Consider the following 13,441-nt stretch of genomic DNA (forward strand, 5'->3'; position numbering starts at 1 on the left):
ATTTGGGGATTTTAAATATAACTTTTTAATGTTCCATAAAATAGGAGTTTTAATTAATTTCTACATGGAGTATTTTATTGTTGGAGATATTGAATTCAAAGGCATGATTGTCCTGTTAACAAAGAATCCCACTGTCACTATGACAACTCTCAAGGTACTGCAGTGGTGAGAATAGAACCCTGAGTCTCTTCCTCTGCTACCATGCTGCTCTATGACCTGAAATGAATCAGTATGTCCAAAAATAAAAAAAAATACAATGATTACTACACGTATAATGGATTTTATGAAGGACTTATGAGAATTTTTACTGGTACCACATTTGTGATCTTTGGATGAAAGCTAATATTCAAGTACATTTGCTTCAAGAAAAATAAGGCCTCCTAACATATGAATGCTGTTAACTTGTTAATTCTGGTGAACTGTTACGAGGAAAATAGAGTGAAAATGACTGAAAGGGGAGAGTGTAGAAGAGTATGGGTATTACTCCTGCAATTCTTGTTGGCTTTAAAGCTTTGCTACTGTAAAGCCGCATTATTAATGCATTGTCCAACTGAGTGCGGTCTTAACACAGCGCTGCATAGGGTGTCATATCTAATTCTGAAAGTGACAGTGTGAGGAAGCATGCTATGGGTAAGGAGTAAGTTAAGGAGCCGGGTGCTGTGATAGCCCTTTATTCTACAGTTTGCCAGTAATGAAAATATGTAGTCTCTGAACAAGAACGTGCTGTATACTGAAACTTTCCCTTTTCAGCTGAGCATGTAAGTCTGCTGTTTCTCTAGTGCTAAGAATATGCCTTTAGCTTTGTTAGATAATTAAAAGCTAGAGATTTAAGGCTTAGGTCTGGTGGTCTCTAAGCTTTAAGCCTGAAGATTGCCGCAACATTTTGAGATGTGAATACAGCTAAGAACAAAAAACAAATGCAGGCAATTGGTGTCTGGAAAGAAATAACAATTCCCAGAGCCAAGAAGGAAGTTGAGAGATATGTAAACAGAGTCTCTACAGCTCTTAGGATCGTGTTTGTGTAGAGCCCTGTTTTGTACAGCAGTGCGAGTCTGTAATGGGAGGGAGCTACATTGCCTCAGGTTGGGTTGGAGCTGTGAGATACCTCGCGCCTCTGAACGTGCTGCTCATCCGCGAGTGGGGTCAGTAGCCTTGCCTCCTTCCCCAGCCAGCGAGCTCACATGCCCCAAAGCCAAGGCTTAACTCTGCCTGCCCCTGTGCAAAAGGTGGAGAAATGCTACTACTCCTGCACTCAAGTCCCCCTGAAAACCTGCGTCAGGAGCACAGCATACTAATGTTTTGATTGCTTATCATATGACAGCAATTTCTTAGACACTCGGTGCTTATAATGGCTGTAAATTTTGCCCTTTTAATATCATTTTTTACATCTACTATGTCACCACATCAGGCAGCAAGCATTATATCAGACTGATATCTGAAATGAAAAATAAGTAAATGCTATAGACATGTAAATTTGCCATAAAGAAGATTGCTACAATCTAAATCTTGAAGACACTGGACTATACAACTGGTTGTATTTGTTGAAGTTGCTGCTATTCATGAATGAAGTTGAGATGAGCGGTGGTGGTTATTCACAAAATGCAAATATCTTCTTTAAGGGTTTAGATATTGCAAAAAGTTAATGATATATTAAGTCACAAGTGGGCAGAAATTTTCTGAGGTTTACCAGCAGACAGTTAATAATGCAATGTGACAGGCTGCTCTTGTTCTCCAGCTACATCAGCAGTCCTAAATGACAGCAGACTACACAGAAGATTACTCTCAAAATTATAAAGTACTTTAGTTATTGGAAAGTCAAATGCAAGGGCTGTTTTAGTTAGTTTGTTTTTTAATGGCATCCATTCTGGAGGTGTAATGAACTTAACAGTATTACTTCAGACCTACTAACTTGTTGCCCTTCTATCCAGCACCTGTTTTCAGATTCTCAGAATCAGCTGATGTGCCTTTTACACATAACGTTTCTGAAACTGTTTGTCACATAAGAAAGAAAGCTGCATTCGTGTTATATGGTTGATAGGTAAATTACCAATTTTAAATGGGAAATACCATTTAGGTGAGAGAGCAGTATTTGTGCCCTCAGAAACATTTGGAGTTTTCTATTATTTCCAAATTTCAAAGACAGGGAGGGTTAGACTTGACAAGGAAAATTACTAGGTCAGATTTGCCTGCTATGTATATGTACTGAATCTCCCACTAACACTATGAGAATCACAGTTCTGTGAAATTGATATGCTAAAAAGTATTTCAGATGAATAGATCTGAAAGAATAATTTTATCCAGAATATTTAATACAGAAAGATGTTTAAGTGATGCCAGCTAATCTGCTGCTAGGCAAATAAAGGACTGGGAAGAATGCATATAGCAAAGCAATTAAAAACCAGTCCAGTCTTACAATGTGTGACCTCAGCCTCATTTTGTTAAGAGTGTTTGTGGTTCTCAAAACCCAAAGGGAGAGGGGTGTAAGGGGAGCTTAAGAAAAGGCTGTGGGAGAGTTGAGTAAACACTACAGTATTCAGTATCTACTCTATTTATGGTTGTATGGAGGTAATTGGCATCACTTTAGGTCTGCATGGCTGAAGCAGTTTGTGATCAGGATGTTACAGCCAAGAATCTCCCAAGTAATAGAGAAAATGGCCACTCGGGTAGTCCAATATGTATTTTATTACCTAATTTATCAGTTGAAAAACAAACAAACAAAAAAACCCACTTGTGTCTCTTCGGGCTGTTGTGAACTCTAATGTCTTGCTCAGAAAATCATTTTGGCTTACAGAATCACAGAATGGCCAGGGTTGGAAGGGACCTCAAGGATCGTGAAACTCCAACCCCCTGCCACACACAGGGCCACCAACCTCCATGTTTAATGCTAAACCAGGCTGCCTAGGGCCCCATCCAACCTGGCCTTGAATACCTCCAGGGACGGGGCATCCACAACCTCTCTGGGCAGCCTGGTTGTGGCTTACCCTTGGCTGTGGGTCATCTGCACCTCACTCACGTTGCAATAGTGAGTGCCACAGCAGTCAGACCCTTTGAGTGACACTGTGGGGTAATTTCCTGGCTTTGATCAAATAAATGCTTTAGCAGAATTCATTTTAAAGGCCATCATGATTCAATGTGACACACTGTACTGCTCTAGTCTGCACTGGTGTAACCTCACCTTGGGCACTGCATGTGGTTCTGGGTGCTGCAATATAAGAACATAAAACTATTGCAGAGTCCAAAGGAGCCCTATGAAGATAGGGAAAGGTCTGGAGGCTAAGACATATGAGGAATGGCTGAGGTCCCCGGGTTTGCTCAGCCCAGAGCAGAGGAAGCTGAGGGGAGGCCTCATGGTGGCTGCAACTCCTGGGCAGTGCTGAGCTCTGCTCTCTGGTGACAGTGACAGGACCAAAGGGAACCACATGGAGCAGTGTCAGGAGAGGGTGTTAGAAAAAGGTTTTCATCAAAGAATGGTTGGTGTGGAACAGGCTGGTCATGGCCTCAAAGCTGCTGGAGTTCAAGAAGTGTTTGGACAGCGTGCTCAGACATAGGGTTTGGGTGTTCCTGTCCCAGGTCTTGGTGCAGCCAGGAGTTGGATTCAATGGTTCTTGTGAATCCCTTCCAACCTGGGATGTTCTATGATTCTAAGGAACAAGTTCTGTCATCTATTTTTTTTTCCTTTCTAACTTACATCAAGGTTAGATACTTGACTTGCTCTGTTGTGACATATGTGCTTCTACATGACATCAACGTAAAGCTTTTAACCAGGAATGATTTAATGGGCTCCAGTAGCTGGAAGAAAAAAAAAAAAAGCATTTATTTCATGGAAAAACAGTCAAGACTCTAAAAACCACTCTATTCTCAACTGGGAAATGTACTGAATACCTGCATTTTTTTATTTATTTATTTATTTATTTATTTTTTATACTGTGAAAAGTCTTACTTTTAAGAATTCTGTGTTACCGCTTAGGAATGCGGCTCACACAAATATTGCCTGCTGGCTCTAATCCATGGACTCCCTTGCTGCCATTTTTAAAAATGGAGAAGCTATTTTCAAATCTGCAGTATCTATGAAACTATTTGTCCAGTGATGAAAGAGTAAAGAGTATACAATTGCCAATGGTTTTGTTTGAAGTATTCAAATAATGTAGTTATGTAACTGTCATTATGTTAAGGTTTTTAATGATCTTAATTCCTCTTTTGTTAAAGTAAGGGTTGACCACCTCCATAGTTAGCAACGATGAAGTCGTTTTCCCCTTTAATAACTCTATATTTTATCAAGGAAATATTGCCTTCAATTTTAGGAATGGGTTATAGTTTTCAAAGCTTTCATATAGGTTAAGAGATTTCATGTTCGGCGATTCTGACTCTGGAGGAATGCCTCTTTGAGGATTTCCTCACAAAGAGATGCCTGCTTTGAAGATTTTCGTTTTTAAAAACAGTCACATTTCTGGGTCTCTTCTTTGAAGATACTTTTCTTAAAGCATTTCCGTTTCACCAGTGTGAATAGTATCAGTCTGAAAATATTTTCTCCCTATGATATTCTTTTTGAAAATTCACATGTTCCTGTAGGAGTCTATAAAACAATCTCTATTAAATAAGCCCAGGAACCTAATATTGCTTCTATGTAAGGTGCAAAACGGTTTGGAGGAACTTGTGGAAGATGAGGTGTTGTGAGAGCGCGGTTTTGAAAAAGTGCTGCAAAAATAATTCCATTTTCTGACATCAAAGTGTAAAGTGGAAAGGTGAGCTCATATATCACTGGCATGACCTTTTAAAAATTACTGTGAGACACTTTTTACTCCTTTTAAATTGTAAAGAGTTCAGAGTTCAAGTTGTGGATTCCTGAAATCAATAGGAAAATTCCCATTTCAGTCCAATTGTGCAAAGACCATTCTTGGAAATTGCTGTGAGATTTCTTTCTTTGTTTGAAAATGTATTGCTTTAATTTACTATGTTGCTGGGGATTTGGGCTCCTTTAATTTCTAATGTGAACATTCTGTTCATTTCTTTTTGTTAAAAAAAAAGTTTTACTTTTTTTCCCATCTTTTTACTAATTATAGTTACCATGTTTTAAATCTATGTGACCTCAGGCCTTGTACAGGCATGGGATCCTTGAAGATGTTACAGTAAGTGTTCTGTCTGACATTGGCCTGTGAGTTAAGAGGGTGATCAGAAAATATAGCTAAGCAGCCCATAAGCTTGTATCTATGCCTAATTTTGTGACACAAACTGTTAAGCAATTGCAGTTTATTTCTCAAGTATGCAATTATTTACTCAGGCTGTGACTTAAAGCTCTGGTGTGAGTCCACTCCTGTCAGCAGGAGTACAGACCTAGGCTGGCAAACCACACATCAGCAAGGCAGCCGTTCTCAGTGCCTGTCAGTCACGGTACCCGTACAGTCATGGGAATGCTAGCTTTTCACAAACTACTAAATAATTTTGTTAACATATTCGGAAAGCAATCACTACTTTGGTGTAGGGATATTTCAGCTGGTTATCCTAGAATGCCCAGCCAGCCTTTAGAATGGCTGTCTATCTGTAATAACAGGGATCCATACATTTAATTAGATTGAGAAGCAGAGAACTTCCTAGCCTTTGCCTTATAACCTCACAGACATATCTTTGCTTTCAGAAAGAAATCATTCATTTCACCTGTTCCGATGACAGAGCAAAGCGGTGGGAAGAAAGCTGCAGCCCTGCTTTTCCCATGACACAACCCTCGCGCTGCTACCAAGCAGCTGAGGCAAAGAACAAGTCACCTTCAGTGTATGAAAGACATATGCAATCATCACATATGTAACAAAAATTGATCTCCAGACCTAATGAAAGTAAATGGGCATGTGTTTATAAACAGAAAAAGTGGTGGAAAAAGGTGTACCTGCTCTGGGAATAAATTTCCGGGTGGATATGCTATATAAACGAGAGAAAGGTGAGCAGGCAAATGATAATCTAATTGCCAAAATCTGATCTTTTAATCTCTGTGAATGCTTAGTTAAGTGCAGTATGAACTGTCATGTTTTAGTATTTAAGACTGTAGAGAACAGTAACACTCCTTGCCCTTCCAAAATAATCTGTCTTCTAGGAGAAATACTAGAAATAAAATGCTGGAAAATATCCTGTGGGACTTGGACCAGTAAGACAAGTTCTGACCTGAACTCAAAAAAATTACTTTTACTTAGGGTACAGCACTTGTAAGAATTACTTGAGTAGCTTTAAAACTTAGTTCAATAAAAGAAAGTAAATCAACACAGGCTGTTGGAAAGAAATGTTGATTAAGGACATTGTTTGCAGGAGTACAAAAAGATGAATAGCTACTAATAAATTTTAGGACTTTGCTCAAAGTCATCTAGGGAATTTATGAATTATGAAGTTGATAAGAACTGATTTAAGATAGAATGATTTGGTTGAATGCAACAAAAACTGGTAAATGGAACGATCAACCTTTCCAATAATATCCAGAGGAACAAATGTACTTAGCAACACCATTCACCCTTAATATAAGGAAAACAAAGAGATGATAGAGGTATCTAGTTTTGGTCATTCAGACAAGTGAAAAGCTGTTATGTACAAGTATATCCAGCAGCAAAAGAAATAAAATTCTTCACAGGAGTCAATATGTATGTGCTTTAGGATTGACTGACAACATGATATAGTCTCAAAAAAAGAATTTGTTGAAGTTCTGTGCCCAGATCCCTTGAGACTAAGGTGATACGAAATTAGCAGGTACACTCTTTGATACATGAATAACTTATTACTTATCAATTATTACTAATAGATTACTACAAGAGTTTATATGAAGGTACAAGAAAAAATAGTGTATATTTTTACAGTAGAGGGAGGTCACTTGTAGCATACCACTGGGACCTCTGCTGTTCAGCATATTCTTAAATGATCTGGAAAAAGGAGTGATTATGGTGGTGACCAAGTTTGCTGATGATGCTGAATTATTCATGGTAATAAAAACAAAAGCTGACTGTGAAGAATTGTGGAAAGCTCTCATGATAATCTGTGACTGAATGATAAAATGGCAAGTGAAATTCTGTCCTGAAAAATGGAAGTAATACGCAGGGGAGGAAAAAAAAAAAAGCTAAACTATACATGCAAAATGCTGGAATCTAAAATGAGTGACTACCACACAGGAAAGAGCTTAAGTTCTGCGAAAATATCAGCTCATTGTTTAGCAGCACTCAAATGTGGAATTCAGATTGGCTTTATCAGTAAAATAATAGAAAAACAAATACAACAAAAAATATTAATCTATATAAAAGCATTTGGTTTGTAATGAATAATGAGGACCATCACAAACTTCTAGAGTAGAATTAGGAAGGGTGTAGATTAAGGTAAGATAAATTATTGAAAATATGGAATGACTTCCAATAAAGGAGAAGTTAAATTTACAAAGACTCTCAGTGTAAAACTGAAGGTGGTATGTGCATTCATGAATGGTACGGTTAGGATAAGAGAGAAAACTACCCATCTATTTTGTTAAGAAAACTAGTAATGGATAACAGAGGAAATTATCAGGCAGCAAGCTCGAAACAAGCAGTGAGAAATATGTTTTACATAGTGTTCAATTAAATTATGCTACTTGCTGTTCTCAATGTTGTGAATGCCAAGAGGTATTCAGATAAATGCTTGTAAGAGATATCCTCTGCAAATACAGATGCTGTTCTTTCCTCAGCAACTCCAAACTCAGCACTGAATTTGAGACAAGGTTCTTGAGACAGTATCTCTGTATGCTTCCTAATTCCTACAGTCTTTCACTAAGCATATACCACTAACCACTGAATTGCTGCAGGACTACTCATTATTCACTGCTCTTGAAATAAAAAGGAAACAATCAGTGAAAGAAACATTCAAATAGTGACCAGAGGAAATTATTTTGGAAAATACATTACTGCAGGAGTGTGTATAATCAACGAGTATACAGATGTATAATCAATAAGTATACAGAGAAGTTAGGCTGGAAAGCTTATTGCGTTAGAGAGGGATAATTAGAAATGAATGGAAAGCTTCCCCTTATCCTGGACTCACAGAAGAAGACTCCAAGAGGAGCAATCTCGAGAAAGAGACCCTTCTTCCATGGCAGTCAGACCTTAAGTGGGGTCTAGGAGAGCTGCAGCCAGGCTCCCCCCCTTCCAGCAGCACAGGTTAATCGCCTTCACCTGTGCTCCTGCGGCTGACTCAGTGCTTGCCTCAGGTGATCAATCAGAGGCTCAGGCTGTCATTCAGTAGTTCCCATACAGAATGAGATTAATAGAATTTTAAAAGCACTGAGCTTTTCTGTTGCTAATAATAATCTACACGCTTAACTTCCAGTTAGAATAAGATGAACACAAGATACAAACCCAAGTGTTTCATAATATAACCAGTAAATATGGAGGGTTTTGATAGAGGTGTTTTACTGAATGGTTCTCTATTACCAAGCATTTGAGCCTTTTTCTGAAATACCTGCTACAACACTTCAGCAGGAAGTTAACAGGGCAGAAGGAAAAGGAGGTGTCTGAGGCAACTTTTTTTTTTTTTTGACCTTCTAAACTATGAGAAAGATAAGGCAAAGACTTATTACAGAGAAAACAGATGACAAACTCACTGCTTCTACTATCACTGTTTAAGAATATACCAGACAACGGTGTCCAAAAGCATACTGAAATGCTTTTAAAGACAAAGCTACTTGAAGAGGAAATTGAAATACTGTATTGAATAAACAACTGAATGGATTAATGCATGTTGATAGTTTGGTGTATTTTTTTTTTCCTTCTAAGATTAAATGCTCTTAGTTTATTCTAAATCAACTATTTCTTTTATTTCTGGATTCAAAGTGACCAAAGTTCTGCTCTACAAATTCACATCCATTCCTACCTCTCCCATCTGTTCCTTTGCTAAGTAAACGTTATTTTTCAGTAAACTGGAAATTCAGTTCCAGTTTCTGTTCTGCTGTGAACATTACTGCTTTCTCCTCCATCTCCACTATACGGAGGAGCAAATCACTCAGAGGACAAACTGAGTGAGTGTTGCTAGTTCATCTAATCAGATGGCTTTTGGTGGACGTCATGAAAAAAAGAGGAAACTGGAGTATCACAGAAGAGATGTAAAATGGTTTTAAGATGACTCCCTTTAATGTCCTTCTATGCTTGGGATCTTTTAGGCACATTAAGGTCATTTTCAGATTTTCCATCATAGGTATAAAGACATTTTCTTGAATGTAACTTAAGACTATAAAGTGAGTATTGCTTTCTAGAAACCTCGCACGCCTTATGAAATGTTAAGACCAGGCAAAAAAGCGGGCAAAGGAAGCAGGCACGTGCTCTGCTACTGGAGTTGCCGGAGGAGCGCGGCAACAAGAAGTTCCTTACAGAGACGGAGCACCGGCGCAGCACCGATGGCACAGTCGTCTTTATTTTTGAAACGATACCGGTTGTCAGCTACAAAGGAGACCACGGTCTGTGTCTCTATCAGACAGACTCTCACACAGGGCAGGAGCTCTCCCAAGCGAGACGGCGCCCCGCGCTCCCGGAAAGCCCGCCGACACGAGGAGCACCGCCCATTTCCACGGCGCGCCGAGCCGCGGCCGCGCCCCGTTCCCGCCCGAGGCCTGGCAGGCTCGCGCCGCCTCACGGTCCGGGCAGCTGATGGCAGAAGCTTCAGGCACGCCTTCTGCGCGCGCTCGGAACTCCGGCGCATGCCCCGTGGCGGTGAGGGACGAGGAGCGGAATCCGGCGCTCGGCAACGTTCGGCAATTTCCGTGCAGGCCCCGCCGCCATTTTCTCGCAGGCTCTCCGTGCTTGTCGGTTGCGCGGCTCTCCGTCCCGCTGGTCAGCGCTTTGTCCTGCTCGGCGATGGACGGGTGAGAGCGACGGCCGGGGCTGGCGAGGGGGTGGGACGAGGCCCGGTCGGCCGCGGCGGCGGCCGTGCCGCCCGCTCGGCTCCTGGACCTCTCCGCGCGCCGGGTCCCGTCGCGGCTGCGGGGCGTGGGAGCGGCCGCCGCCCGGCGGCGAGGGGACGGCCGGGTTCCGGCCGCGGGAGGGCTGGGGCGCGGGGTCCCGCGCCGGGTGGGGAGGGGGAGCTCGGCCTCCCTGCAATGCGGGCCCCTGCCGGGGTTTCGGGTTTACGCGGCCGAGGGCTTTGGGCCGCGCGATCCCACCCCCTGCTCTGTGTGCTGCTGCCCCGCGCCGCCCTAGGGAGCCCCTCGGCCCCGCCGTTGCTCCCGGGCGCGGGGCGAGGAGCCACTCCGTGCGGCACGCGGCGTGTGTTGGAGCGGGCTGGGGAGGAGGAGCGATACCGGCGGGAGCTCTTTTGTTTTAGCCCGGTAGCCCTCTGGCTTCCTCCCTTCCCCAGGTAGAAAGATGCATTTGTGTATGTGGGAGACGGGCTGTAGGAGCCACGGAAAGGAACGCTCCGGAGGAGCCGGGAGGCAGCGAGGGCCTCGCTTTGGCGGGCAGAGGGCTCAGGGCCCGAAGTTTTGGACCCGGGGAGGGAGGGAGCTGCTGGCTGCTGCCTTCATCAGTTTAAACACAGCACCTTCCTGCTGCCAGATGCCCAACAAGTTATTTGTTCTGGCTCAAACACAGAAGCAATCCCTTTGGCATGCTTTAGGAGCGTAACCTTTCAACTTTGAGAGTTTTAAAGGCTTATTATGGTTACTTCTGACTGTCATGTTGGGAGTTACAAGTCCGGCCGAAGAAGTCTTGGCACTGATGGGTGTTGTTACACTGTGGAATGCTTTCACCCGTTCATATTTTACTTTGTGTTTTTTTTTTCTTTTTTCTGGTGGTGTTTTCTGCTACCTTTGGAGTTTTGTTGCATAGTGTAAGTTACAGCGTTCTAGCGTCTAGGAATCTGCATCTAGGAAGATGGTGTACCGTGGCGTACCTGTTGCAGAGTTCCATGTAGATAGGAGATCTGATGGTTAAATTTTGATACCAGCCAATGTGTTCTTTTTCCAAGCTCATTTCAAAACCTGTGTTTATTGCTTTCTTCTGTAAGGAGTTCTCTGAGTTGAACTGGATGCCTAGTTACAGGGTTTGTGAGAGAAGTTCTGTGTTTACTTTTAAGTTCTTCCTTTTTTCACCCGTTTGTGATCTCACGTCATCCAGAAACCCATGTTTCCTAAATGTACTGCCTAGTAGTGTGTTGCATTGGAGTAATGTTTACCTGAAACTTTGAAGTCTATGAGCAGGTGGAGCTTCCGTAGTTTTCTCCTTTATATTCTGTCATCTTTTTATTCTTTGGCCACATTTTTTGGATTGGGAAAGTTGTTAACTAATTTGACTCCTAATTACTCTGGTGTTGCAGAACAAACCAACAAAAGCCCTTGGTTTTACGAGAACAAGTTGGTTGACTTATGTTTCTTTTTTTTTCTTACAGCATTGTCACTGATGTTGCAGTTGGTGTGAAGGTAGGATGTGCTCTTAACAAATAAGCGGGTACACTGCTGATACAAAATGAACTGCTTTGAGCATGTGTCATTGCAAATTTTAAGACTTTAAGCAGTCACTGTCAGCTGATATTTAGTCAGCAGTATATGCTTTATTAACAAAAAATCCCTAGAGATAAATTGGAGGCCCTACACAAAAGACACTTCTAGGCACTAGACTGTAAACAAGAGTTCTAAATTAATGTAGTGCTATCAGATTCCTATTTTAAAGCTTTATTTTGCAGATTATTTTCCCAAACAATGCTGTCTCTTGTTTTTTGTTGATGTTTTCGTCTCCCCTCATCCTCTTTCAAAATAGTTAACGCTGAAATTAAACAAAGTTGTTTTATCAATACAGGAAAAAGAGAGTGCTAGAGTTTACATAGGCAGAGAAGTAAACGTTTTCCTTGCTTGATTTTTTTCTCTCCAAGTTTAGTTACAAACTTATCGTATTTGTTGAAACAAGGAAGGAGTTTCCTGTAGGTTATTAATTATTTATTTAACTTCTGTATCCAGTTTTGTTGCAAGAACTGGATCAGTACTTCATAAAAACATCTTGAGAAATAATGAGAATGGAAAGATCTGTGGGAGAAGAGAACTTAACTTGTTAATTTCAGGGTATGCATGAAAGTCTTCTTGTGAATATGGTCTCTCCCACTTGTCTTGGGAGTTTGAAGCTGTGTTGCATAGCTGCCTAAACCTGAGGCTGGTTTATGCTGCTTGGTGAACCAGGTTTTGTGTAGTAAAGCTGCCTGGCTCAGGTTCAGTAGTGGTTCTGCTGGATTTGGGCTAGCCCTTACATAATACAGTTAGCCTTTAGATAACAGTAGCTACTGTGTTGGGTGAACCTGTGTTATGTTTGAGTAAGCTCTCTTCTAGGAGGAGTTGTAATAAACTGTATGTTCTGAACCTACCTGAGTCCATGTGTGTGTTCAGTATTGCAGATATATCATTCTTGTACAAAAAGTACAGTTATTAAAGTACTTCTGTGGGAGCTCATTCCATTCAGAAATACAGACTGGTACAATTGTTTTCCCCATTATCTGGGAGGACAGTGTCAACTGCCTACAACTGTAGAAGTGTATTTGACAGTTAAACTCAAGTCTTTCAGAAATAAACTGCACCACATGAAGAACTTTGTGGCAAAACAATTCATAAAATCACTCTCGGTCATTTCTAATGAAGAAGCAATTTCAGGCAATCCGTGTATTATTTGAACATAAAATTCTGATGTTCTTAATTCAGAAGTTGATTCAATATCAATTCTTAGTATGAGTAACTTAGAATCTTAGAAGAATTTGAACATTCCTGAAATACTTTGTGTGTAGAGCAATTTTGGAACCATATTTTCAGGTACTAGCAAGACAATGAATGAAGGCACATCGAATGACATAACTACTTCTTTCTGCTGATTGTAGAAATTGTGGATGTAATATAAGAAAGGCAAGGGAAGTGTATCAGAAAATGATTAAGTTAAATACAGGGAAATGCAAGCAAGTATATAAAGACATGATCTTTGTCACGTGAAAATGGTATTGTTGATATGGAAGGAAACAATCTATACACAGGAGCATAGGGAAGAAAATAAAGACAATGGTTTTCTGAAGGAAGCTGTTAATAAATAGGATAAGGTGGACTGTCTCGTAGAGCTTCTGTAACTGTCAGGACACCAAGAAGAATGTGACGTGGAATTTCTTACCAATTCATATTCATGTTTGTGTAAGCAATCTCATGTTGGCTCTTGTCATATTTTCTAGAAAGCATTGTGAAACACTTGTGTGTTTCTTTTCTCCGGTGGATGTTTGTGCCTATTAAGAAACCTAATGCTCTAAAGCTGGGGGATACTTTACCTTGTAGTAAGTATAGATGATAGGGAAAATTCATGGGGCTTTAACTTAGCTGTCATCTGTTATTAGGGTTGTATTGGGAGTGGGTAGAGAGCAACTTTTGAGTGCCAAGGTCTTGCATCAGCAGACTTAATGCTTGTTTAGTACTGCTTTTATCATGATTGGGCAGCCATTAGAA

General features: G+C 41.0%; 1 protein-coding gene across 6 annotated transcripts in view; it reads left to right on the top strand.

The window, feature by feature from the left end:
* Nucleotides 1-9,679: 9,679 nt before the first annotated feature.
* Nucleotides 9,680-13,441, top strand: part of PTBP2 (polypyrimidine tract binding protein 2) — a 48,552-nt gene continuing 44,790 nt past the window's right edge. For 2 of the 6 annotated variants that reach the window (XM_048944887.1, XM_048944888.1), the window contains exons 1-2: nt 9,682-9,847; nt 11,368-11,398. In XM_048944887.1, coding sequence (XP_048800844.1) covers nt 9,840-9,847; nt 11,368-11,398 — 39 coding nt within the window. In that variant the 5' untranslated portion in view covers nt 9,682-9,839. Of the gene's footprint in view, nt 9,848-11,367; nt 11,399-13,441 lie in introns of all 6 variants that reach the window. The other 4 variants (XM_048944889.1, XM_048944890.1, XM_048944891.1 and 1 more) reach the window with 3 other exon arrangements.

This window comes from Lagopus muta, chromosome 5 (assembly GCF_023343835.1).
Source record: "Lagopus muta isolate bLagMut1 chromosome 5, bLagMut1 primary, whole genome shotgun sequence".
NCBI lineage: Eukaryota > Metazoa > Chordata > Aves > Galliformes > Phasianidae > Lagopus > Lagopus muta.